The 27,907-nt window shown below is 39.8% G+C and overlaps 1 protein-coding gene across 1 annotated transcript; it reads left to right on the top strand.

The window, feature by feature from the left end:
• The first annotated feature begins 6 nt into the window (after positions 1-6).
• On the top strand, positions 7-27,856 carry LOC139695402 (probable ATP-dependent RNA helicase DHX35). Its single transcript, XM_071594136.1, has 11 exons — positions 7-320; positions 4,562-4,744; positions 4,840-4,980; positions 5,061-5,223; positions 9,394-9,555; positions 10,666-10,812; positions 13,992-14,133; positions 20,030-20,319; positions 21,216-21,521; positions 23,875-24,028; positions 27,381-27,856. The coding sequence occupies exons 1-11, from the start codon at positions 63-65 to the stop codon at positions 27,505-27,507; spliced, it is 2,073 nt and encodes a 690-aa protein (XP_071450237.1). The 5' UTR covers positions 7-62; the 3' UTR covers positions 27,508-27,856.
• The last annotated feature ends 51 nt before the right edge of the window (positions 27,857-27,907 follow it).

Here is a 27,907-nt window from a genome sequence, read left to right as displayed (position 1 = left end):
GTTTGACTGAGTGATGGAAAGAAGTTAATGTTTGTTTCTCGTGTTAATTTTTAAATTATATCATGCAGTCCACTAGCAGGGTTCCAAGATTTTTAAAACCACCGGTGGAATCTTCTTGGGAGGAAGATAAATCTGATCTTGACACCAACCAGTCAACTACTTTTCTTTATAATCCGAATGTGTCGCTATCGTTGGACCAACAGCGGCAAAGGTTGCCGATTTTTCAAAACAAGAATCACATAATTTATCTCTTGGAAAAATATCAAACATTGATCCTTGTCGGTGAAACTGGGTCTGGAAAGAGCACTCAAATTCCCCAGGTTAGTATTACCATTTTCCAATCAAGATTCTTCGGAGTTTTTTTGACTTTTCCAGTGGATGTTTTCATTCCCGTGAAAAAATATTTCATGTGAGTACCCGTGTGTATCTGTCCATGTCCCGACCTTCTTTAGGTAGGTCTTAGATCAATCAAATGGTAATGTGTATTATAAGCAACTGCATGGATGCTTGTTTTTGAGACAGAGAAAGAAGCGTAATGTATTTAATCTGTTATAATCGCCTTCGTCGATCGCATCTGGGTACAAGTGGTTCATAAAAGAATATAATCCTTGATAATATTATGGTTTTCCATTCATGGTATAACATGTCAGTCATGGCATAAACATTCCAATAAAAGACAGCTGATAGTTTTGAAAAGAGGTAGAGAAGCTGGGATAAGTGTCTGAGGTTTCAAGAGGAGTACTTCGAATGCTAAAACATAAGGCCTCGTTGCTCTAAGTAGGCCTTTTTCTCTAAATATATAATGGCTGCACTCTGAGAAACACCGGGTATGTGAGTTTGTATTATTATTATTATTTTAAGGTAATCTACCGGTTATGGTAGGTTTCACCTTCTCCATTCTTCTCCACACCCACATTTCAAAAGCCTCCAATCTACGTCTGTCCTCCAGCTTCAATGACCATGTTTCCATGCCGTACATATCTACGCTCCATATAAAAGTTTTTACGAGTTTTTTCTTAACATCCTTACTCAACGTCCCTGTCATCAACTCCCTCCTCCTTGTGAAAGCCTCTTTGGCTAGCGCAATTCTTCTCCTTACGTCCCTACTACTTTGACCGTGTTGGTCCAAAACACTACCGAGATACGTAAACTGTTCTACCTGCTCTAGTTTTTGCCCTCCTATTTTAATGTTAAGCTTGGCCTTTTTCTTTCTAGAAAATCGCATAACCTTTGTTTCATTAATATTGATTCTCATACCATACCTGTCGCACTGAATTTCCAATTCACTCAGCAATGCTTGCAGCCCCTTGGCTGACTGACAAACTAAAGCTTGGTCATCAGCAAACCTAACTGATTTTACAAATTCCCCGCCCACTTTCATTCCTACCTCCAGTTCTTCCCATGCCTCTTTGATCATTTCCTCTGCATACAGGTTGAACAGCAACGGTGATAATGGGCAACCCTGCCTTACACCCCTTCCTAACACTGCCCATCCTGACTCCCCGTTCCCCACTCACACTTGAGCAGTCTGAGACATGTACAGGTTGTGGATTAGCCTCCTTTCCCTCCAATCTATTCCTATTTTCTGCAATATACTGATTAGTTTTTCCCAATTTACTCTATCAAATGCTTTTTCAGAATCTACAAAACAGGCAAATATGTCCTGATTGTATTCTATGTAAATGCGTGTATATGCATGCATGTGTATATATATTTAGGGGTACATGCAAATAAAACTCACACTAAGTCCAAAATTTTGGTGGCCCAACCACTTTCCTCTGGGGAAAGAGGGAACTGAGAAGGTTTCAAGAGGTGAGGATGCTGGATAGAAGAGGAAGGCAGGTTATGGTATGGGAGGGGAAGGTTTGAAAGTGTGGGATTAATATGGAAAGTTTGGGAGTGGATGGGAGGTAAAAACTTCAGTAGATTGGGGTGATTAGTGTCTGATATTGAACCCTGGCTCCTTTTAGGAATTGAGGAGCCAGATATACACCTGCTCAATGGTTTTGTGTTTGAGTAGAGGGTAGGAGGGATGCTAAAATGGAGGGACTATAGCATTTATCAAAGGGAATGTTATGTTTGGTGGTGTGTTTTTGGATCGGAAGCATCCCAATCGGGGAAGAATCATTGCATGAGGCCCAGTAGTTATTGATTCTAATATTTAGGGGTGTGGTACACTGTCCAATATAGATGGGAAGGCATTGTCTGCACTTCGTAAGGTAAACAACAGTGTTGGAGGTGCATGAGGAGTAGGGAATTGGTGGGAGAGAGTTGAAAAGCAGGTCAGAGAGGGGTGGGATTAGGGTTTTGGTTGATTTGAGGAGGTCTGATAAATTAGTGAGGCGTTTGAAAGTAATGGAGGGACATTTGCGAAAAAGGTTAGTGATGAAGTTGTGGTTCTGTGCTCCTTGTACTTTCATACTCATGGGTATAGATATAAGGAACAGGGATAGGGACATTTATAAAAGATAAAAAATGGATTGGTGGGGAAGGTAGAATATAGCAGATGACATGCGCTAAAAGTTTTCCTTGACTGGGACATGAACCACAGATCCTATGACTTGCTGGGCTGATGCTCTAACCACTTGAGCTATCGTGGAAACTTACACTATACTGAATTTTAATGAATGTATTGCAGAAAATAGGGATAGATTGTAGTGAAGGGAGGCTTATCTGCAACCTGCACATTACTCTAAGACTGCTCAGGTGCGAGTGGGGGAGGGAGAGTCTGGATGGGCAGTGTTAGGAAGAGGTGTAAGGCAGGGTGTTCTGTTATCACTGGTGCTGTTAAAGGTGTATACGGAGGAAATGATTTTAGAGGCATGAGAAGAACTGGAGATAGAAATGAAAGTCGGTAGGGAATTCATAAAATCAGTTGCGTTTGCTGATTATTAAGCTTTTATTTACTTGTCAACTAAGGGTTTGCAAACATTGCTGAGTGCTTGGAAAATCAGTGCAATAAGTATGCCATGAAAATAAATGCAAACAAAACAAAGAGTTTGTGGTTTTCCAGAAAGAGAAAGGCTAAGTTAAATGTTATAATAGGAGGGGAAAATCTAGAGTAGGTAATACAGTTTGCATATCTTCAAAGTGTTTTTGACTTAACTGGTCAAAGTAGTGGGGATATAAAGAGAAGAATTGTGTTGGGCATAGAAGTAGTCGCAACTAGAAGGGAGTCAATGGCAGGGACGTTGAATACATGGTTTTTATAAAAAGTATCATGAAAAGTTTTGGGAAAATAGATTTATTTCAGATATTACTCAATGCTTCAAAATTCTTCCAAGTACATCCCTTGAGCACACTTTTGCCTTTTCCATGGCTCCCTGGTAGGCGATGGCTCAAAGACTCCCTGGTAAGTTGATTCCGGAAGGCCTTTAAGGGTACATGTGCAAACTTCTTTGATGGCATTTTGGGTCCCATCTGCAATCATGCACACACTTATCCCACGGTCTGAATTCAGCACTTCATGCACACATCAGGAAAAAAATGTTACTGAAACTTTTAATACAAACCTTGGAAGGATGTTAAGAGAAGGCTTGTTAAAACTTTGATATGGAGCGTAGTTATGTACGGTGCTGGAACATGGTCAGTGAAGCAGGATGATAGACGTAGATTGGAGGCATTTGAAATGTGGGTATGAAGGATTAGGGAGGGTGAAGTGGGCAGAAAGAAGGGAAACAATTGAGGAAGTGCTAGGTATGGAGGAAGAGGGGAGGAAAGGGGAGGAGAGGGAGGAATGGTAAAGGGGCAGGGAAGATGAATGCAAAGGAAGGGATGTTTGATGGAATGAAGAGAGGAGGTACGCAGAATTGAAGAGGGACTTATTGTAGTATCGGCTACTATGTTGTGCATTTTATTAGGAGGGGCAAATAAATGTATTTTTGCACAATGGTATAGGATTTGTCCATCCTATATCCACCTTAACTGGTGGAATACCAATAGTAAATTAATTTGTCCCACTCTAAGCAAAAATATTCTTTCTGATTATGAAATGAACTCTGACCTGCATCAGCACCCACCAGGGCAGAGTGATTCTTTGCACCTTTCTGGGTGTGCTCAAAAATAAGCGGTATGGATCCAAAAATCTTGAGTCTCCTGCTGTTTAAAAAATTCTCTGATGAGCCTAAGTCTCACGAGGGCAATAATTCATTAAAACTGATATACTGAAGTACTTAAAACTTTATATGTTTTTTAACGTTGTCGTCAGTCTTAATCTGTTTTGTTTCTATTTATATTCTTTTCTGATTCATTATATGCCTTGGTTGCTAGTTTCGACGTTATAATATGTAGATAAGGAATTCCTTTGCTGAAAACTGTGAGTCATGGAATATTTTCCTGAGGGGAGGAAGGTCTGAATTTATATATAGATCTCGGCACAAGCTCTTGCAAATAATTGTGTGGCTTTTGGAGCCCTTTATATTTAATAAAATAATTTGAAATTGTTAGGCCTCCTTTACTTTATTTTTATCCAATGTGTATCATGGTCATTGTTTCATTGCCATTCAATCATGGTCATTGAATATGTTTGTGCTGATGATAAGCCTTGATTAATTTGCCGTAGTATTTGCTGGAAGCGGGGTGGGCGCACGATGGAAAGATAATTGGGGTCACCGAACCAAGGAGGGTCGCAGCCACCACTTTGGCGAGCAGGGTGGCAGAGGAGAAGGGCAGCGCCCTCGGAGAGCTAGTCGGCTATAGCATCAGATTCGATGACTGCTTTGATCCGGACACAACTAAAATCAAGGTTATCATGCATATCATGACTAGTTTGTTATAAGCCAGTGAAATACCTTTTAGTGTCTTGGATAACTTCTTTTACTCAACTTTTCACTTTCACAGTACATGACAGAAGGCATTCTTTTGCGAGAAATGATGGCTGATCCACTTCTACGAAATTATAGTGTAATAATCTTGGATGAGGTTCATGAAAGAACGTTGAATACTGATATAGTCTTGGGATTGCTCAAAAAAATTCTCAAAGTAAGTAATGTTTCTGTAGCATGAATCACATAGTGTTATCTTTGTTTGTATATTTTATGACAATTTTTTCCCTCATTCAGAAAAATAAAAAACTAAAGCTGGTCATCTCTTCTGCGACTGTTGATGCAAACCAATTGAAAATATTTTTCAATTATAACAGAACTAGAAATGAGGATGACGATACTGCTACAATCATGAGTGTCGAGGGCCGACTTTACCCTGTGGACATACATTATGTGAAAGGTAAATCCTCTATTTCCATGTTTAAAAATTGAGAAAATCATTTCCCTAGATTATGAAAAAAAATTGTGTTAATTTGTTGAATCATTCAAAAAAGTATACTATTAAGGATTTGTGATGAACAAATGAATGGTGTAATCCTTGGAAGGGTACAGTTGAAATGTGAGAATTTTATTATCAAAGCTAATTTATTAAAATACTTTTTCATTAATAAATCATTTAAATTTTTTATAAATTAAATCATATAAATTTAAGACACCTTTACAAATTACTTGAAATTAGCGAAACCACCCCAATGAACACAAAAAATAAACTGCTGGCCAATTAATCACCTGTCACATTTCTCTTATGTCATTTGACCTATTCTTCCATGAGAGATTACATATGCACTTATGTCAGCACTTATGAAAAGGCAAATTAAAATTGGCCCAAAAAATATATTTTTTAAAGTTATTAATGATGGAACTTAAAAGTTGAGATTTGCCAGTGAACTTTTGTGCAAAATAATGCAGTCATCTTCTTCCTTTGTGTACACAGTATCTAGGTTTGCAGATCCAGCATGATTCATGCAATGCATAGCATAGATGGTGCTGCAATTAGTGAAATCATGTTTTCATTTGAATTTAATATTAGTAATTCAGTGTGGAAATACAATGTTAAATATTCTTGGCATAAATAATTTATGAAATTTTGAATGCATGCTACTGAAATTTCATCGTCCAGTGAAGTGGGAAAATTGACTTGTGAGAAAAACATTGTAATATTTGAAGACATTTTCAATTTTGTGAATGAAGAGAATCAGATAGAATATTTTGGGAAATTCCCAAGGCTTTGGGGATTATTCAAGAGAAGCAAACCTAGTTTGACTGTGTCCACAAAACTCTCCCATTTGGGATAGTTCAACAAATCTTGTGTACAGTCTGTGAATATTGTGGAAGAAAGCTCTCAGCTACTGGTGTTTCGTCAAATTATTTATTTCTTCCCTTTCGTCTCCGACATCAAAATGCCAAAATTGAACATGCATGTGTTCCTTGTCCAGATACAGGAGGGTTGCTTTTTATATTTTGAGCCTAGTAATGAAAATACTGTAATTTATTGTTGAAAATAGGTTAATTGTTTTTCGAAATATTCTCCATGATAATCAATGCACTTTTGCATGCGCTCGAACCAATTTTCGGAGCACTTTCGTTCCACTCCGATTGAGATACCTCCAAAACATGGTTTTTGAATGCATCAACGGCTTCTTCAGGCGCCGGAAAACGATTGGCCATGCAATTGATTCTTTATAGACGAGTAAAAAGAGGTCATTTGGTGATAAATCAGGGCTGTACAGTGGGTGACCCACCAATTCGACGTTTTGGCCAGTCAAATACGTAGGTAGTTGTTTCAGCCGATCTGAGAGAGCTTGCATTGCCATGATGAAGAATGGTCCTTCGCTGCCGATTCTTTTTCCGTATTTAACCAAGCACTTCTGGCAAACAAATGCTCCTGTACGTACCATTCGGAATTCACGGTTCTACGTTGATTTAATGTATCGTACGGTTGCCACATGTCCAGTAATTCCGAAGAAACAGGCGATCATTTGCTTCGATGTGCTTCATGCACGAATCACTTTTGTCGGATTCGGCTCGTCTTGGAAGACCCGTACAGTGGATTGCTGTTTATTTTCGGGCTCGTACTCATAGATTTAAGATTCGTCACCTGGGTAGATGTCATTCACAGCTTTTGATTCGTCGCGATTGTATTTCATGAGCATTTCTTTGCACCAATTGACACGAGCATCTTTTTGAGTTTTTGTCAAATTATGCGGGATTCAACGTCAAATGTGGGAGTAAGTTGATCGATGCACTCCTGTCTTGATAATCCACGTCGAAAGTTGTAAAAAGTCATAGCAACTAAATCCATTTTTAGGAGTAACTCCATTTTTTCGCTGAGACAAAATTTTCAAGTCACCGTAAACAACAAAAGTTACGATCAAACGACAAAATGTTCTGAAGAAAGTTAGCGTTTAAAGGATCAAAATTTCAGATGGAAATGCCAGTTGGCGCCTAAAGCACTTAAGTGTTGTCAAGGCTCAGTATATAAATATCAACCCTCGTGCGTGAGGGATCCCGATAGGTTGAATGAAATGCATTTGCCTACATGCTATGAGGAAAAAATGGAAAATATTTTTGCCGGCTCAAGTGCGGAGGTGAAGCTGGAAAGGAGGCACTGTGCCAGAGAGGGAAGAAAGTTGGAGTGATGCGCCAACAGGGCATATGGATGCCATTCTACCAACCAATTGTGGAAACAACTATTGACGTGATCATCTTGGGCTTGTGTGAAGAATGCAGAAGTCTGCTTCAAAATTATTTAACTGGGGAATCACCGGACAGTGTTATTACCAAAATAATAAACTTATGAATAAATTTTTAAAAATTCTTAGGCATCTGTGCCACAAATGTTTCAGGTTGGAGGATTGTGTATGTGATAAAGAAAAATAAAGTGCCATTTGCTGAGAGAATTTCGTGAGATAATAGTTCAGCGTGAAAAATATGCATTAGGAAATTTGAAAAGACTTTAAAAAATCAACTTCAACAAAGACTCAAGTGGAACAATAGAAAGTGAGTTCTCAGGAGAAAAAATCTGAAGACTGAAAATAAAAGATGTGCAGCAATTTCTATGCATCAGTAGATGGATACCTTGGTAGTAGTATTTAGTAGTATTTATGGGAGGCGACCGACAGCTGAGGTCATTTGCGCCATAGGGGATGGACAGGAAAGGATGAAGGGTGGAGAGAAACCCGGCATCGGCATTAGCCTACTCTTTACGAAAGCCGCCAAGGGGTCCGCAGCTCAACGTCCCATCCGACGGACGGCGTACTCACTCAAAGTGCCCTCCACAAGGCACCTCAAGTAGGGATCGAGATACCTCTGAAAAATATTCAACACTGCTGGGATTTGAACCCGGGCCTTCTCTGGGTGGGAAGTCAGTACGGTAGCCCCCGCACCATCTCGATCCCCGGATACCTTGGTTTGAAGCATATTGCTTTTTAGTTAAAATGTCGCATTTTGCAATTCATGTTACATGAGTGCCACTATTTCTATAATTAATCACTTTTTTCTACCAGATGTATGCACTGTAGAAACAGTATTGTGTGCATTTTGTGGTATTGTGACTGCAAGAATCGGGAGTAATTACTTTTAATTCTTGTCTCCAGTCAATCCTGTGCTCGCCATTGGGCTGAGTATAACTTCAATCTATAATATATGTTCCCCAAGATTCACCAGAAAAAAATGCTTTCTGTATGGGTCGATTAAGAAGTCCTTAGGAAAAAGCAGAAAAACAAATGATTTTACTTAGATTTCTTTAGTTTTTCAACATAAACTCCTTTTAGCTTGATATATGTTTCCCAGCATTTCTTTGTTAAGCCGACAAAGGAGTAGGATTTTGGAAGGTCTTCCTCAAATTAGGCACATGTCTGTATTGGCTATGACCTCCTATGGGCATATCAAAAGAATGCATTTGTTACACATTGACTGAAGAATTGGGCATGCATAAGCTATCCACGCTTAGGTTCCCAAGTTTGCTCACTTTGGACTAAAAATGCATTTGAATGAAAGTTTCCACAGCCCTGTTGGAGTGGTGCAGGCAAAGCAAGTCAGAAGTTTTCGTGAATTCATAAGTGTAGATGAAATTTGGAAACCACCACCCTTCCAAGATGAAAGAACAGTCAAAACAGTGGACTGCAAAGGGTGAACCTTCCCTGGGAAAGGCAAGTATGGTTCCATTTGCCGGGAAGATGATGGCGACTGTTTCTTGGGAAAGTTATGGAAAAGTGTTCATTGAATATCTTCGATAAGGCGAAACAATAATGGGAGAGTACTACGCATTATCACTTAGCAATCTGAAGGCAGAAATTGGAAACAAAATGACCATGCATTCTTCTGCAGTATTAGTAAAGATCTTATTACTGCCATGGTCATAGTCGTACTAGGTATCAGACTTTCATTATTAATTGTGAAAAAACATTTTGCGTGGTGTCAGCAATCTTGTTTTCTGAAATGGCAAAATAAAATAATTTTAACCAGTTAAATGGAATGTTAACTATTTACATTACATGGAGATAATCCTGCCCATGCTACTAGGAGCACTTCATGGCTACAATAAATACTTGTTTTTTGTATCTCCAAGAACCCGTGGCCGATTACGTGAAAGGAGTGGTGGAAACAGTGATGAAGATACACACATCGGAGCCGAGGGGTGATGTGCTTGCCTTCCTCACGGGAATGGACGAGGTGGAGGGTGTGGTGTCCCTGCTCTCACAGCAAGCGAGATCCAGTGGAACCGATGGATGTAAGTTTTAGAGGGTGCATGGCCATCATTCTCAAAGACATGCTTGTGCTAGCCTGACGATTGTGATGACTATTAGCTATATCTAGCGGGATAGCCTTGCACTGGCCGTTTATTGTCAGTAATGAGAAGGAGAATAAACTATGGCTTGGGCATCACTTCATGGAAGTTGTATTTATTCATAACATAGAAAGAAGCAATGTACTTTTCCAGAGAATTTTCATTGGTACAACACCATGATATGATATCACCAGGTTAGTACCGGTGGAACATCTACCATTTATGTTAGGTTTGAAATGGAAACGCTAAGCTTTTCTACATTTCTTGACCTTGACTAACTTGACAGCCCACTCAATATTAAATTGTTTTTCATTTCTGCATGCATAACAACTCCCTTCATTCCGTACGACATGCTTTTTCCTGCCCCTACCTTGCTTGCCCAGTGTCCTCCCTTCTATCAGTCTTTTACATTTGACCACCAAGCAAATGACTCACCTTTCCTGCCTCATTTGGATTTCTCCCAGCAACACTCTCTCCTCCCCTTCCTCATCTAGTACTTCTTTCTTTGCTCTCATTTCTGTGCATTTTACCTTTTCCATCATACTACACACCCACATCTTAAATTAAAAGATCCCAATCTATGCCTATCATCTTGTTTCAATGACTATGTTTCAACACAATGGTAATCGCATTCCATTCCAAAGTTTTTAAGTCTTAACATCCCTAAACCCTATCATCAATTCCACCCTCTTAGTGAACGCATCTTTGCATAAGACTCTTCTTATCCCCTTTAGGGCCTCACCACTTTGACCACCCTGGACCGAAACTCTTCTGAGATACGTAAACTGTTCCACCTGCTTTAGCTTTTGCCCTAGAAACTTGAATTATAAATGCTAAAATCATTATTTTTTTCTTCTTCTCATTCTGTCATATTTTTGGAATGTTAGTTTCAATCTGAAGATGTTGGATCTGGCTACTATTCAGTCTGCATTTCAATCGTGAACATTTGTCCATGTCCTAAAGATGAGGCTGTCTCTTAGCTGTGTTGAGCAGGTGCTTCAAAATGAAAAGTGTTACGCTTTCAATCTTTTACTGCTTTTTTTTTTCTTTCAGTGAAATTACTTGTCACCCCACTGCATGGATCGCTGCCCAATTCAGAGCAACTGAAAGCCTTCAGGTTCACACCCAGAGGATTACGAAAAGTGGTTGTTGCAACAAATATAGCAGAAACCTCTGTAACAATTCCTGGTATTGTGTATGGTAAGGTTTAAATTTTTCATCTAACACTTATAAAAAATATATTGGTACTAATAGGATAGTTTTACAGGAGGTATTTGTATAAAAAAATAAGTACCTGTATATTAAAAATTAAAAAAAAAATAAAAGCCTGTACCTTGATGTATTTTTCAAATAATTTCCACCAATATTTAGACTTCTATCATGTCGCACATTCAGCTTCTGAATTCCATTCTCATAGAAATCTGCCACCTATTTTTCCGACCGCTTTAGAAGAGCCATTATGAGTCATCATAGTGGTGCTGAGCACAAAGGTGCTTTCCCAAGTGTGGTAGTCCCTTGTTGCTAGCTCATGGCTATGTAGGGATTGATCAAGTTGTTCCTAGCCATATGATGCGATGAGGTCTTGTTTTAGATGAGCCACACGTGGAGATGCAATTTCATGAAGCAAAACAATCCCCTTACTTAGCGCACCACATCTTTTGTTTTGGATTGTTCTTCTCAGTTTAGTTAAGGACTCCTAATTTGTCTTGTAATTTACCTGAGGCAATGTGTCCACAGGCAACGCCCCCTGCCTTTACCAAAACGCAGTGCACATGGTTCTTCAGGATGAAATGGTTTGTTGGAATTCCACTCTCTTGGGTGATGTTGAATTCCGCCGTTGTATGGATTGCGGTTTTAATCGTGGTGTATTATTATGATACCATTCATGTTTTGTCGCCAGTGCCTGTTTGGCTCAACACTGCTTCACCCGACTGTCTCTATCTCTCTCGAAGAGAGTCAAAGCGCTGGCGACTCGATTGGATTCGTTACCTCAGTCAGCATTTTGGGTGTTTTCCCACATGAGCGCTACTCAGTAGTAGTAGTTTTGAGGGGAGGCGACCGACAGCTGAGGTCATTTGCGCCATAGGGGATGGATAGGAAAGGATGAAGGGTGGAGAGAAACCCGGCGTCGGCATTAGCCTACTCTTTACGAAAGGCGCCAAGGGGTCCGCGGCTTAACGTCCCATCCGACGGACGGCGTACTCACTCAAAGTGCCCTCCACAAAGCACCTCAAGCAGGGATCGAGATACCTCTGAAAAATATTCAACACCGCCGGGATTTGAACCCGGGCCCTCTGGGTGGGAAGCCAGTACGCTAGCCCCCGCACCATCTCGATCCCCGCGCTACTCAGGCGTTCTAATACGAAATCATAAGACATATCTCTTCTTTGATTTTTGCATCCACTGCCTGCACCAAGTCTTGACTGATGACGGATGATTGCTCACTTTCTACCTGAGCATTAGTATGGCAATCTTTAAATGCTCAAACCCATTTTCTTAACGCTCCATCACCCGATGTGTTCTCCCCTTACACTTCCTTAATGTGGTGATGAATTTGGACCACTTTCACATATTTTACATTAAGAAAACAAATCAAATCGATTTTAAACTGTCTGAGGCATTTCAAATATCTACAGATAAACAAAAACATGAACCAATGCTTTGGTAATGGTATCTGTGGTTAGGCATTAAATGCAGGTCTGAGGGTAGCAATTAACACGTAAACAATTTGGTGTAGAGTGTTTCACTTACATGATGATAGAAGGCAGCTTCATCACGAAGAAATGACGTATAGAGGTCTGCTGTTGGTCAACTCACCTAATTACTACTACTGCTGGAGAGGTCTAAGAAAATCTCTGTAAAATCAACAAACATTCATTGATGCCGTACTGCTGGTTAGGTATTGTTTAAGCTGGAGGAGTGTACTCGTGATGGACCACACTTTCTTGGTCCAAAGAGGCTGTATTAATCATAGGAATGGATTCTGTGTGTAAATGTCCAAATTTGAAGCAAATTCTGATGCTAATTTGCTCATCTAGATTCTCAGTCACTTCGATTGCGATGATAAGGTTTAGACCTAAGTTTACCCAATGGTGTCTCACATCTGAATAACGAGTCCGACAGCAGTCTGACTTGTTCACGTGTGCAGAGTAGGGTCCCTGTGGTTGGCCACTCATTTTCGTGAAGGTCATTATCGTGATATTTGAATTGGCTGGACCCATTCCGCGTGAATGTTTTAGGCTAATCCGAGGTGAGATGGAAGGATGGTGGGGATTGCTGGAGTGATAGCTATAGAGTGATATATAGCGATGGGGAGAGAGCCAGTGAATGCAGGCAATATATATATATATATATATATATATTAAACAAAAAGGGAGGAAGGAGAATTTTAAACATTGATGGAATATGGCTAATAGATGTAAAAGCAGAACCATCAAACTTGCCCATTGTTCAAGGATAAATACCACCAAGCATGTCCACAATCTTTTCTGGGTGTATCTGAGCCACAGTCATCCATCATGCCTTGGCCTTTCACTGCCCCATCTTTCATTGGTTTCAGCCCCTGATAGAATTCTTTGATTTACTCCTTCCACCTGTTAATGGTGTCTAACATCTCCTATCAGGGTCTTCATATTTTCATCTCTGATGTTGTTGGATTCAATTGTTTCTTTTTCAGGATTGACTCTTCACTGGCTCAGATGCACCTTTGGTGAAACACCATTCAAGTTCCTGTCGGCGTTGACTTCTTCACCGCAGTTTGCATTCCACTCTCCCTTTGCCTTCTTCGACCCTTCAATGACTCTTTGCCATTATTTATTGCACAGGGTTTTCTCATCTTCATTTTTTGTGGGTACTTGTGTTGTGTTCTTCCTTTGGAGAGCCACCGTATCTTATCTGCTCAGTTATCCGTGGTCACCAAGTTACACGTTTCTTCCAGGCAAATCGATCTTCTGCGATTGGTTTCTGACTGAAATGAACCTAAGTTGGAGTTATTTCGAGGCATAAATTTGTGAGAAAAATGACTCATTAGCATCAATTTGTGAAAGTAATTACAAAGTATGATTGTGTAAGCTTTTGCTTTTATCTTGTATTGTGAAAAACATAATACGTGCACCTTGAATCATTTTTCGTTGAAAGCAAATTCCTTTTTGAAGTGATTTCTAATTTATAATTTTCGATAAATTTTCATGTACGTCCATGCATTGAGTTTTGATTGCTATGAAGTGTGCTCATTTTTCAAGTCTCTCAAACATGCTATGCACACATTTTTGGAATGGAATACCAGGAATGTATGAATGGGCCAAAGAAGACAAAGGAAAGTGTGCATTTTTGTTCATTCCTGTTTTAACTGGCCAGCATTCCTTTGTTGATGTGTTTAGTGGTGGACTGTGGTTTTGTGAAACAGAGGTGGTTCAACTCTTCCACCAACTCCGATTCGTTGGTGATCGTCCCCGAGTCACAATCATCGGCCAACCAGCGTGCGGGAAGAGCGGGCAGGGTGCAGTCTGGGAAAGCATACAGGTACACGCACTCACTGGCATTCCTGGTGTGCTTGCATTGCCACTTATTCTTGGTGAGCATTGACATGATGGTGAAATCAATGGTGAACATTACAGTCTTGATTTAATGAGCTTCCATTGTTTACCGAGGCATTCCCAAGGAAAGGGGAAGTGCAAAAGAATTTTAGTTGTGGTGTTCAACTTGTGTGGGTCAGTGGTTGAATGTTGCCGGCCAAATACGTAAATGGAAGTTGTCATTTGAGTCAAGTTGTATCTAATACAGTCATATTAGAAATTGGGTTGCAAAAAGGCTACGTATTTAATGATAACTTCACTAATTATTCAGGCTATTTTGGAAACGTGGGGAATCTCACAGCTGTTGAATAGTGTTAGTTTAACTAATGCAATCTAAGTCTCTTAAGCAACTAGGTCAAAATATTCCCGAAGCTTTGGCGATTGACAAGAGGCCTAATTCCGTATCACCGGGTGACAGCCTAGGGATTTCATTTAACACATTCATTGTATGTCAAATCTAAGTTATACATTTATAGTTTGTAATTTGTTTTTGAAAGTTTTTGCCTTTGAAAACCTTGGTATGTTTGATTATCAATTGGAAAAACAAGATAAAATTTATTTTGTTGGTAAAGAAAAATGTTTTGGCTATAACTCATTTCATCGTGAAACATTATAAAATTATATGGGTGGCCGGCAGCGGCACCACTTAATTGACCTCATGTGCTGTATGATGTTTCCAAACCATTCATGAAAAAATGTTTTTCTGATGAAATGCCTATCTTGCCTGTATATTGTGTTGCGGCTGTGATAACCTTTACCTCCCTCAGAGGATTTCCTAATTGCTGTACGGATTTGTTTTCCTCCCAACGGACCCATGATGGAATGGCTTGTGCTCTGTGATGACCTCAAGAGCAGTGTGGATGGGACCAATGACAATTGCTGCTGGTAAGGCCAGCTTCGCCAGATAGATAAAAGGGTAGGATCTAGACGAAAGGTAGTCTGCACAGCACTTGTTCCTCGGTGGAGCTCCTGTCCCCAGTGGGGTGGTCATTTATATTATGGTGTCATGTGAAAAACTATTGAGGAAGGGAACAGGAGATCACCTCAATGAATTGTATCCCATGCAGCCATTGAGGGGTATTGATCAATCCTGACAAGCACGGGATAGAGCCCAAAGGGCTGTGTTGTGTCTGGCAGGGCTTCTGTGAGGTCATCACCTCGCAAAATACAAACCAGAATCGAAACCCACAGGAGACAATGAGACAGAAGGGAACTGAAGTTGTAAGAATATGGATTTGGAATGCTAGGATAATGTTGGGAGCAGCGATGAGGAAGCGACTGATGGAATACTATTAGTAGAATTAACCAGCAAGCATGGTCATTGTTCAGGTTAACTTGCCACCAGCAAGAGGAAGAAGTCGATAGGGAGACAATCAGTTAAAGGAAATGATTGCAGACATCTCTGGGAGAAAACATGGGAAGGGGCATTGAAACATGGTGGTGGACAAAGGGAGTGAGGGAGGGAACTATGGTTTAGGAACAAGGGATGACTAGATTTTGGAGCAGCATAATCAATTCACAGTTTCCTAGAAAATGGTACAGATTTGGGTCAAAATTTAGTACTTATGAAGTGTGGCATCAGATTCATGAAAGGATAAACCAATGAAGACGGATGAAGAAATTGTGAGTTGCAGCTAGGGTGTAGTAGAAAGAGCATTAAGTCAAATGAGGGGTATTTATGAACATTTCAAGAAGGTGGGTAGAATCAATGAAAGTGCATTATACATATTCAACCTGTGCATTCAGATACTTATTTCATCTCTTTACAAGTCTTTTCTTCTTGATTGGTGGCAGCAAATAAGTCTTTTGTTTGCTGTCACAAAGCCAACAATTTACCTCTTCGGCCTATGGCATCATCATTTTCAAAACGCCAAAGCCACCAAAATGATTTTTTAGGGGCGTGAAGTGTTGGAAATCACTGGGGGTTGAGTCAGGACTGTGCAGTAGCAGTAGTTCCAAGCATTCCCAATGAAATGTTCGTAACAGCTTCTGCATTTGTCTTGCTGGCATTTGCGAATTATTTATTGACTTATGCTTGTATATGCAGAGGTTATGTTAAAGAAAGCTGGAGGAAGGAGTGAGAGTGGTGGAATCTATGAAATATAAAGATGAGTCAGATGATCAAGCTTTGGTCAGCCAGTCAACCAAGTGATTACCAGAATTTCTGCTCATATTCAAAATAGTTGGAAATTTTTGCTCATATTCAAGTAGTAGGAATAGAATGGGAATCAACATAATGAAGGTCACAAAAGAGGCTTTTGAGCAAGAGGAAGGCTAAGTGAGACTTAAAGATGAAGGGGAAAAACTAGAGCAGGTGAAACAGTTTACCTATCTCATAAGTGTCTCGGACCAAGGTGATCAAAGTAGTATGGGCATGAGAAGGAGAATTGCATTAGGTAGAGAAGCTCTCGCATGGAGGAGGGAATTGATGACCGGGACGTTGTGTTAAGGATGCTGAGAAACTTATTGTTAATTACATACAGAGCCGTGTTTTATTTGGCGTGGAGACGTGATCATTGAAGCAAGGCTATGGGCAGAGATTGGAGGCTTTTGAGGCTTGGATGTGGAGAGTGTTGGAAAAGGTGAAGTGAACCAATAGGAGAACAAAGGAAGAAGTTTCGCTCTGAGAAGTCTGATTGGCGATGGAATGTTGAAGACTGTGATGGAGGGAAGAGCATTAGACAGGCAAGGTAACTTTGTGATAGGCTTATAGTGCTTAAACTCCTAATGAGGTTTTGCACAGAGAGCTAGAGTACATTCTAAATTCATCTTAAACCTCAGTCTCCTGTCCACTGAAAGATCAAATTCCAATGGTGATTCCCTTTAATCTTCTCTCTGCTTCTGAATTTTTTAACAGGCATTCTACCGTTAACTTAGGCTCTGGGTCACTCTCTTCATCCCTGGGTTTCTCTCTTCACTTGAACGGTTGAACCACTGGACTGCTTATTCAGTGACCCTCTTGGGCATGGGACTGAAAGATTCCTTGGCCTGACTTTCTCTCCTGTGTCTGCACAACCATCAATCCTGATTTGTTCTGCTATACTATTGCCCTAATTTCCTCTGTATTATCTGGAAGAGCTTGGAAGTCGAGAACAATGTCTAACCAAAGAGTTTTCCAGGGGCAGTTCACTGTTTCACTTCTGCATCTCTAAAAACAATTGCTTTCAACATTGAAAGTATTTTATGTGAACTTCTAGGAGTAGTTTAAGGGGAGGTGACCAACAGCTGAGGTCATATGCGTCATTAGTGATGGATAGGAATGGATGAAGGGTGGAGAGAAACCCAGAGTTGGCATTAGCTTCTCTGAACAAAAGGCACCAAGGGGTCTGCAGTTTAACGTCCCATCCGACGAATGGCGTGCTCTCCACAAAGCACCCAAAATAGGAATTGGGATACCACTGAAAAAGATCTGCCACCACCGGGATTCAAACCTGGGCCCTTTGGGTGGGAAGCCAGCACGTTAGCCACTGCACCATCTCGATCCCGGCTGAACCTCTGCAGGTGCAATATGACTCAAGAGGTTGCAATTACAGTCTGGTCCAAGGGTTGAATAGGTTAAGTGTATTCGTCGGTGAGAATTCAACTTTAATATCAGGATAAGCAAGAGATATGAGATGACCTGGATCAACCACTAGGAGCTCCTTAAATATGAGATTTTTTCCTTTGGGTCCTTTTATCACTTCACAAACGGAGCGATTTTCAAAACAGTGAACGCAGTCTTTTGGTGATCCTGGCTTTGCTAGAATACAGGGGGCAACTTTTGATTTGGCCCTTCAGTGTCCTCAGTTTTTTCCACTTTGTACCCAATTGCCTTTAAAATCTCCTGTTGTATTCGTGCCAAATCAAAGGATAAATTTATCTTTCACTGCTAAACTTGTCTCATCAGTTATGAAGACTTTTTCAGGTTTGAAATTTTTAATTTCCCCATATGAGACGAATGCATTCGAATCTTTAGCAGCCACTTGACATTTGACAGATGCGCCTTTGCTGGCAATATTCACGTTATGAAGTTGATGAAATGGATTAAATCTTGGCTTGAAAAGTGAAGGCCTCTTGCTCTCCGTCTCAGGGTAATCCCACTCTCCCCATTCCTCCCCTAAACAAAATAGCCCCCGTCTTGATCACTGATGCTTACTGAGAGTTTACGTTGGACCACCCCGCGATGGCACAATGCTTTCAACTCACTTTTTGAAACTCTTCTTTTAGGCCCCATCAGAGTGGAAATGCAAGTATTTCTGAACACAACAGCTGAGGGTCGATAGTGAGGGAAAGGAGCCATTTTTACATTGGTTCGTTGGATTTTTCATTGTCATTTTCTCATGGCAATTCCCATGGAGAGCTGTGCAACATGCTGACCAAATCTCCCAATTTTCCAAAGAGGTTCCTTCATTTTTAAAATTGCGAATTGCCTTAATTTTTTTCAAAGCAGGATATATATGGCATATGCATTTTGAATCAGACCCAAGTGCCCAGAGTTGAACAAGCTTTTGGAGTTTGTATATATTACTACCACCAAAGCTCCAATCAAACCATTCCCAAATTGCCTTTTGCAAATTCAAAAAATACTAAATGTACATTTCAGGTTTTTGGCATCCCATAATCATAAGTACTCCAGGTAAACACCCATTTGAGAGCACTAGGACACCCGTTTGCTCATCAAATCGTATGATAATATTGTCTTCCATTCATGTAAAAGGCTATTTTCATGTAAGGAGCCTTCAGGGAGGGTTTAAATGAATTAAATGGGAAACAGTTATCAAAATATTTGCCGCGGGAAGCAGTGTTTGTGATAGAAAGATTGGAAAAGGTAGCAGATTGTGTAAGGGAGTTTGTAGAGGGCAGGAAGAAAGCAGGGATGGAGCAGGGTTTGAAGAGGGTGTGAGGATTTAAGGATTTCAGGAAAGAAGGGGACTTTGGTGAGACATAGGCAAGAGGGAGATCAAGTGAGGATGGCTGGTGCTGGCTCATGGCTTTTTGAAAGGGGGTGTAATTCTTTTAAAATGCATCAGATTTTGTATCTACTCGGAATGATATTAATGACATTTAGATTTATGCTGTGATTCATAATGGGATGAGGGGTGTGGTGGATGAAAGTTGAAGATTAATTGCATAACATAGCGTCAGATCACAAGTGCATTTCAGGGGGGGCCACAAATGGAGATGGATTGAGAGTCGTCCTCATTTTGCGGCGAGATGGAGGGATGGGGACGGAGTCTCTTCTATCCTTATGGGGAGTGGAAAGGGGAGGGAGCATTTCGTGATGGCCACAACTGGTGTGGTGGAGAGATTGCTCCTGAGTGTTGAGTTCAATGTGAGCTGAGGTGTCAAATTTGGAGGGTAATTGCAAAAGTAAAGCTGGGGTGGGAAACTGTAAATTGTCTGAGACTATGAGGGAAACTGAGGAGGACTTGTGGGAAGAGGTGGAAGCAAGTATTGGAGTATCCCTTGTCCAAAGGAGTGGGAAGAGCTCGTCTGTCGATTGAAAACTCCCTAGAAGTGATGGCTGGTTATTTTTAGTGTGAGGTTGTGTAGTCATTCTCTTGCTAAGCCAAGTTAATATTTGGCTGCAAGAGTCTCTTTTCAGTGATTAGTTTATGGAGTTAGTGTGCTTTGCATGTTATAAAATTCAAATGTCAAACACCGTAGTCATATCAAACCCTTAATATTTTAGACAGAATTATCTGCCGTCTATTTCTTCTTGTTTAACAAATTGGACATTTTGTTCTCATGTGTCAGAAAACCATTGTTTTGAGTGAAGCTATTCCAGGTCTCTGGTTGATAGATGTAAGTAATGTATTTTGATGTTGTCATTTTTTAATTTGGGGCTTTGTTGGTGTCCTTAGGCTGTTCACCGAAGAGGCATTCGAGAGTCAGCTCGAAGTGGCCACTCCCCCTGAGATGCAGCGATCCGATCTGTCAGGAGCCGTGCTCCAGCTGAAAGCACTTGGCATAGATTCTGTGCTGCGGTTCAGTTTCCCCTCTCCACCACCAGCCGGCAATCTCCTGGCTGCCCTCGAGTTGTGCTATGCCCTTGGCGCCATCGGTGATCAGGGGGAGCTTTTGGAACCACTGGGAACCACAATGGCGGAATTTCCCCTGCAGCCTCTCTTTGCAAAGGCTCTTGCCATATCAGGTTTGCAGGAATAAAATAGCATTTCTTTTGGAATCAAAATATTGGTAGAAATAGTACTCAGCTGAAATCAGCTCGGAAGATAATGTTTCATTGTTGTGCCAATGAACATTTTGGATTCATTTGTAATTCTGTGCTTAACTTGATATCTGAAAATCAAAATGTGGGGAATGAGTATCCTGGGGATTTACAAAAACTTAATTTTATTTTACGCTATGTGTTCCCAATTATAAGATATTGTGATTTTAGTTTCAAATATATGTAAAAGAAAGAAAATTACAGGTAACAATGGGAAAGGTTATAAACATGGGGATGGATTACTGTCGGGAAATATAACTGAAAATTTTGCTATGTTCGGTGCATTCAGGCATAACTTTGTGGAAATCCATTATCACTGGATTGAAAAAAATACAACCATGTATCTTTCCACCAAATTAGATGACAAGATACAGAGTTATGTTTTTTTACTTTACTGGAAAATTTCACTCAGCAAACATCACCTTGTTTCTTAGAAGCTTGTCTTTTTGTGTGTCAGATTTTGCAAGTGTGCTTTTTTGTCAAAACCTTTGAAGTTTAACATTTGCTCACTCTAGGTTTTTTTATTCTTTCAGAATTGAAATTTTAGATTTCTATGCTTCAATTCTCAATTCCTCCAAGAGCGTGTGCATTTGAGAAGCCGTTGTTAGTGTTGATCCTATTCCTTTTTATACTCATCTCTTTTGTCCTGGGTCAATCTGGGTTTTGAATGCCAATTGGGGAATTCTCCAGCCGGTAATTGGGCACCTGCCGTGCGCAACGCACAGCTAAAGCATTTGGAAGTGTCACGAGACTTGTGAGAGTGGACGGCATCACTTCCTTCCCTTGTAAACACCCTGATTGTGTCCTGTTTGTTCTTGAAGGTGACATGGGATGCTCGGAGGAGATCCTGACCATCATCTCAATGCTGCAGGTGCAGAGCGTGTTCGGGCACGTGCGGGGGGGAGCGGCAGTGAGGGCGCGGGTGGCCAGGAGGAAGTTTGAAGTGTCCGAGGGTGATCTGCTCACTTACTTGAATGTGTTTGAGGCATCAAGAGTGAGGGCCCACGCCAAGGAGTGGTGTCGCCACAACTTCCTGAATGGGAGGGCCATTGCCAGGGCTGCCCAAGTTCGCAGGTCCATGGCCAAGCTCCTCGAGCGCTTTCACATCCCCCTCGTGTCCTGCAAAGGTGACTTTTCCAATTGCTAAGCATTGCTTTGCTTCTCTGGCCTCAGCATATCAACCCAAAGTTGACTCTGCATCTCAATTCAATGCTGGGAATTCTTCGCACGTACAATTATTAAGATTTGTTCTGACCGATGCAATGGATGATAATGCTTTAATAGTCAATCTAGGTTGTGTATAACAAATAATATCATTTCTTACAAACAACATATTTCAATTCATTTTCAACTAGAACTCTTGACTTCTAAACATAGGACAACTTCAATGACAACCCTGAAGTTTTTTGGTAAATTTTTATGGCATGTTTATCTGTGTTACCAATCATGTTTTAAGCATAAGCTTAAGATTTCTAGATCATTTTGACTCTTATCATTCATTTTCTTCTGTACATTAAAATATAAATGTGCTACCATCATCACAAGGTTCATTATCCTTGCAACTGCTTGATGATAATGTTACATGTTAATTAATAGAATCAATAACTTCCTCAAGTTAAATCAAATCTTTCAATTAAAATCCAATTGAGAAAACTAAAGCTTTCACAATTCTGTGCTTGTTATAAACACTTTTACATTTGTTAAATATTTTAAAAGCGCCTTTATTTCATGGGGAACTATTTGTTATAACTGGTTTCTAATTGTCAATTTCGTTGATGTAATACTGTTGCAATAATGGAAAGAATCCATTTCCATATCTTGGATTGCATTGATCAGTGAAATTATCCATAATTGGAAAATTACAATTTTTATTTTTTTAAAGACCTCATAAATTATAACTTCTTGGCTGTGATTGAAATGTTATCATGCAATTTCCAAAAAAATCATTTTAAAATAACCCTTGACATTATGGAAACATTTTCAGCACTGATTAAGGAAGAGCACAAAGCTGTGTCCGAGTAATGTCTTTATTGGACGATTTCAGTGAAAGTCATCTGATTTGAAAAAATCCAAAAAACTTAGCAGATTCCATTGCAGCTTCTTTGCTGGCTGTTCCAATCATCAACTTCTGAGGTTGCGTCATATTTTCCGACTCGCAGGAGTTTCAATAACAATGGAGAGAAACCTTTTTTCGGACCTAAGGCGCACCTGTAATCAGTGGTTTTGGCTTCATATTTCCTGGCACAGGGGATAAATCACAGGTTTCTTAGAGAAGCTGGAGGAAATTAATATTTCCACACCTAGGGTTCATTCAAGGCTTGCGTTGTCTTTTGCCAAATGAAAAATTCAGTCATAAGAGTCTCAGCAACAATGGTGACAATTTATTCAACCTGTGTCCATCCACAATCTACCTCAAATGGTAGAATGCCAACGCTAATAATTTTAATGTATTACAATATCTGTATGAAGAAATAAATAGCAAAAAATATAGAAATCTGGAATTTGCCATCCAAAATGTGGGAAAAATGTTACAAAAATTACGACTAGTAATTATAAGACGACAATATTTGGAAAATAAAAATTGACAAAGCAATAAATTCACACAGATTTTGTCTCAAAAATAAGTAGAAGGATGCTCATCATCATTTTTAACTCAAAGGCATTATTCTCAAAGATTTTGTGTCTCAGGGACAGATGGTGAACGGTAAACTTTACGTAGAAGTCCTCAAAAGGCGACTTTGGAAAAGGAAGGAGATGTCCAGCAGCTGGAGGCTGCCCCACGAACACGCCACGCCATCTTCCGAGTCCCTGACCGAGCGCAAGGTGGCATTGCTGTCCTACAGTCCTGATGTGCCACCTCCGGATTTATTTGAGTGCCCAAGAATTAAAAAGAGGCTGATCCAAGAGGTCGTGACAAGATGCCTCAAACACGAGCGTCCTGTCGATTCCTTCCAGCAAGCGTACTGCCCCTGGCTGCAGTACGACACGTTAAACAAGGGTGCTATTTTGAAGAATTTTTGTGATATGTACTTTGATCTGCAACACATACTTTTTCCTGTATTTATTCTACTTAATTTTGGGACTGACCCTGTAAGGTAGCATTGCGCCTGCAAACTATACCACTGGAGCTGAAAAGTAACCACTGCCACATATGCCTACTTCTTTCAACCAGATAATAACCAGACTTATCAGTCATGTCCAAAATAAATATTTAGAATATGTAAATGTGAATATCTCTTAAACTATTGGTTGTCTATTCCCAAGATGGACTAGACAAGCGAAAGGGTATAGATTGCCCTGGTCATCAGGTAATTAAGGGTGATGCAACGACCGAAGCTCTAGGAAATCTGTTGTCTTTGAATCTGGTCATCATCCTCTTGTTAGTTGCAATGAATTAAACTAATTTAATGCATTTGCAATTGCGTAGCTTTAAGGGAATAAATTTTTAACTGATTAATGGTCTATTTCTTGACTGCTCAGGGAACTCAGATGTAGTCCGGCGATGCCTCACAGCAGGTCTCTTCCCGAATGCAGCATATTTGCACCACTCAGGGGTCTACAAGATGGTGAGAGGGAATCAAGACCTTCACATCCATCCAACTTCAGTTCTCTTCACATCGGAGCAACCTCAGTGGTTTGTGATATGCTTTCTCTTATGAAAAATTATTCTTTTTAATTATTATTATTACATGTTGTCCACCAATTGTGGATGGACACAAAAACCGTACATTTCCCTTTTCTCTCCTTCTCTACAAGCCCCTCTCTTCATCTCTGTGTCCTTCCTTCATCCCGTCCAACATCCTATTCCTTCCCCCTCCTAGTTTGTCTAACATTCTCCCCTCTATATCAGTCTTCAACATCCCACTGCCAGTCAATATACTTTGCATGCATTTTCCAGCCTCTTCATGATTTCTCCCAACAATCGCATCTCCTCCACTATCCCCACACCCCGCACTTCCACATTTGTTTTCCTTTCTGTCCATTACATCTCCATTCTTCTCCACATCCACTTTTCAAAAGCCTCCAATGTACTCCTATCATCCTGCTTCAATGACCATGTTTCCGCTCCACACATAACTACTCTCCAAATCAAAGTATTGAAGAGACTTTGTCAACATTCATAATCAACGTCCCTGTCATCAATACCCTCTTACTTGTGAATGCTTTTTTGCTAATGCAATTCTTCTCCTTACACTTTGACCATTTTGGCCCAAAACACCAGATAGATAAACTGTTGTTCCTGATCTAGTTTTTTCCTACCTTGTTTTCACATTTAATTTCGCCTTTCTCTTTCTGGAAAACCATGTAACCTTTATTTTATTTATATTTATTCTCATGCCATACCTATTGCACTGAATTTCCAATACACTCAGCAATGATTGCAATCCCTTTGTTGACAGGCAAACAAAACTTAATCATCAGCAAGCATAACTGATGTAACAAATTCCCATTCATTCCTACCTCCAGTTCTTCCCTCTACCTCTTTAATCATTACTCCACTTATAGGTTAAACAGCAACAGTGACAATGGGCAAACCCTGCCTTACGCCTCTTCCTAACACTGCCCATCCGGACTCCCCGTTCCCCACTCACACCTGAGCAGTCTGAGACATGTACAGGTTGCGGATTAGCCTCCTTTCCCTCCAATCTATTCCTATTTTCTGCAATACACTCATTCGTTTTTCCCAATGCACTTTTCGAAATCTACGAAACAGGCAAATACCTCCTGGTTGTGTTCTATATTCCTCTCAATTAATAATCTCATAACTGCAATGGCATTACGCGTAACTCTCCCCTTCCTAAACCCAAACTGATCATCCCCTATGTAATCATTTGCCATACTCTCTATCCTTTTATTAATGATCCTGAGAACAACTTTAGCTAAGCGGGATATCAAACTTATTGTCCTGTAGTCCTCACGTCATGTAGCCTTTACCTTTTACAGAATAGGAACTAACACTGATCTCACAAAGTCTTCCAGCCAGATTCCTTCCTCATAGATACTATGAATCAGTCCATATAGCCTCTTCCTCCCACATTTTCCTAAACATTTCAGTGGTTCTGCAGGAATGTTGTCCACCCCCACCACCTTATTTGATTTCATCTCCCTTAATGCTCTTTCTCTCTCATTGTCGAGTATGCCTGGACCTAAGCTAGCTTCATCTACCTCATATTCTCTTTCTATTTGTTGTCTCAGGCGTAACTTTATGGAATTTGCATAACATATTGAAATGTAATGAAATAATTGACTTTGTAATTCCACGCACTTTATTTAAAAACACGACCAGGTTTCGATGATGACGTTCAACGTCGAAACCTGGTCGTGTTTTTAAATAAAGTGTGTGGAATTACAAAGTCAATTATTTCATTACATTTCAATTCTCTTTCTATTTTTAACCTTGCTGGCCTACGTTCTTTACTATACAGTTCTTCGATATATTCCATCCAACTCTGTTGGTTCTTTCCTGGTTCAACTAGTATTTTCCTGAACTTATCTCTAATTATTAACACTGATTTTCTGTTGGGTTTTTGGATTGGGTTTTAACCTTATTATGTAGTGCACCAATTTCCCCCTTCAGGTTTTGAATGGACACAGGCATAATACCCCTCAAATTCTTAGGCTCCAATCCAACGCAGCGCCTGAACCCACTTTGATCAATCAACTCCTCTTCAATTCCGCGCACATTCTACCTCCCTTCATTCCACCCAGCATTCATTCCAACCCCTTGCTCTTATTCTTGTTTCCATTCCATAAATAAATGATTTAATTACTAAATCAAGAACCCAAAGTATTTTTCCACTGTGTTTTCCATCGATTGTGTTCTTCATTTAATGAAGGTGAACTTCCGCCAAGTCGAGCCAGAAACCATCAAATGCACAAATCATTTAATTCACGACATTGGTGTTATCTGAATAGTAATAAGTGGTAATGGTCATTAAGTTATTGACATTTTTTTCAATTATGTCAACATATCATTGATGGTGAGATTTTGAAAGATTCCGATATTTGCTGCCATTGTTGCAACAATTTTGCGAGTAATGTCTTAAATCAAGTTGTGAAAAGATACTTCTGTAATTGTTTGTCTTTACTAGCAGGCAGCAGCAGTTTTTGTGGCAAGAGAAGTTACATGCTGCTCATGGCAGTGAATTCTGGATAATGGCCTTGTAGAAGTTTAACTTATATCTGAAATTGCTTCTTTTTTAACATTTAACTGTGAATACATCTCTATTGTGTACAAGTAGGTCAGCCCTTGATTATTTCCATTGAAGTTTTTTATTTAAAGGTTGACCTTTCTAACATCTACATGTTTACTCTTCAATTCTCTCTTCAGAACTCTCTTTTCAATTCATTTGACCAAATTTTATGAGCTGAAATGCACTCTGATGAAAAAAGAGATTTGCTTTCCCACACGGAATATTTTATTACGACGTAACTCCTTCATGTCTTCACCTGAAGGTGTTATGCTCCCATGAAACCTAGGTGGTAATAAAGAGTCGTCTTTCATGATTTGGCATGGTTTTATCCTACTGGCAGCATTTAGTATTATTTATACCCTGAGTGCCGTTGTAAAAATGTGCAGTATGCAATTTGTGGAGTGCTTAGCAGGAACAAATACTGCCTCATCCTGCCTATGACCTTGCCATAATGGTAAATAAATTAGAAAATTTATTTGTTCTGCTTATTGCTGGATAGTTGCTTTTTACACCAATTTTAAATCCAAATTTCCATTTTTTGTAAAATATTTTAGGGTAGCTCTCTCATTTTTCACAGTGTGTGATGTTTTTATGCCATCTGTATGTATTTATGATAATATTAAGTTGAATAGAGTCCTTGTCAAGTTAAATGCTATTGTCGAATTCGGTTGAGCGTCCACTTTCTAAAGAGAGGATTGGGCGTTTCCGTGCAACAGATGAAATTGTATCTTGGAAAATCTTAAATATCTGCATTTATTTTTCTCCTTGTACTAATCAGTCTGCTATTTTCAGGTTAATTTTCTGTGAAATACTGCACACCAACCAAGCATACATGAAAGATATAACCGTCATTGAACCAGCATGGCTTGTGGAGTTGGCCCCCCACTTCTATGAACTTACTATTGATATGGATACCTGATGAGTACAAACGCGGAAGCAAAGGTTTTTAACTCTGAGCAAGATGATATTGATTGCCACTTGAAATTGAGCTGGGAGAAAAATTCAAAACTGTCAAACAATATGTACCGGAGTATTTTTTTCTGATAACGGGTTAAGTTCCCATGAGCACACTGTACATAAAAATGCTATCTGAAAGGAAATAGGTTTTTTGCTGTCTTAAAGGATTAACTGGCTGCTTAGTTGAATTTCTATCCCTGTAATGTAATGTTTCATTTTGGAAATACATGTGCCATACAATTGCTGTAAGTGGAGGTTGACTCAATTCATTCCTTGTGACATAAGCATTTTGCTTTTGTAATATATGTAAACATTTTGCAATAAAAACTCCATCTTTTGTAATCTCACTCATTTAGTCTTGT

Source organism: Hetaerina americana, unplaced genomic scaffold (genome assembly GCF_022747635.1).
Source record: "Hetaerina americana unplaced genomic scaffold, ioHetAmer1.1.p SCAF_6, whole genome shotgun sequence".
In the NCBI taxonomy this organism is placed as follows: Eukaryota; Metazoa; Arthropoda; class Insecta; order Odonata; family Calopterygidae; genus Hetaerina; species Hetaerina americana.
This window is presented reverse-complemented; position numbering and strand designations above follow the sequence as displayed.

Excerpts from the sequence above, each read along its gene's own strand:
- LOC139695402 (XM_071594136.1), top strand. The coding sequence starts at position 63 with ATGCAGTCCACTAGCAGGGTTCCAAGATTTTTAAAACCACCGGTGGAA. Across the intron at positions 9,556-10,665 it reads ATCCAGTGGAACCGATGGAT|TGAAATTACTTGTCACCCCA; the intron begins GTAAGTTTTAGA and ends TTTTTCTTTCAG. Across the intron at positions 21,522-23,874 it reads CCCCCTCGTGTCCTGCAAAG|GGAACTCAGATGTAGTCCGG; the intron begins GTGACTTTTCCA and ends TTGACTGCTCAG.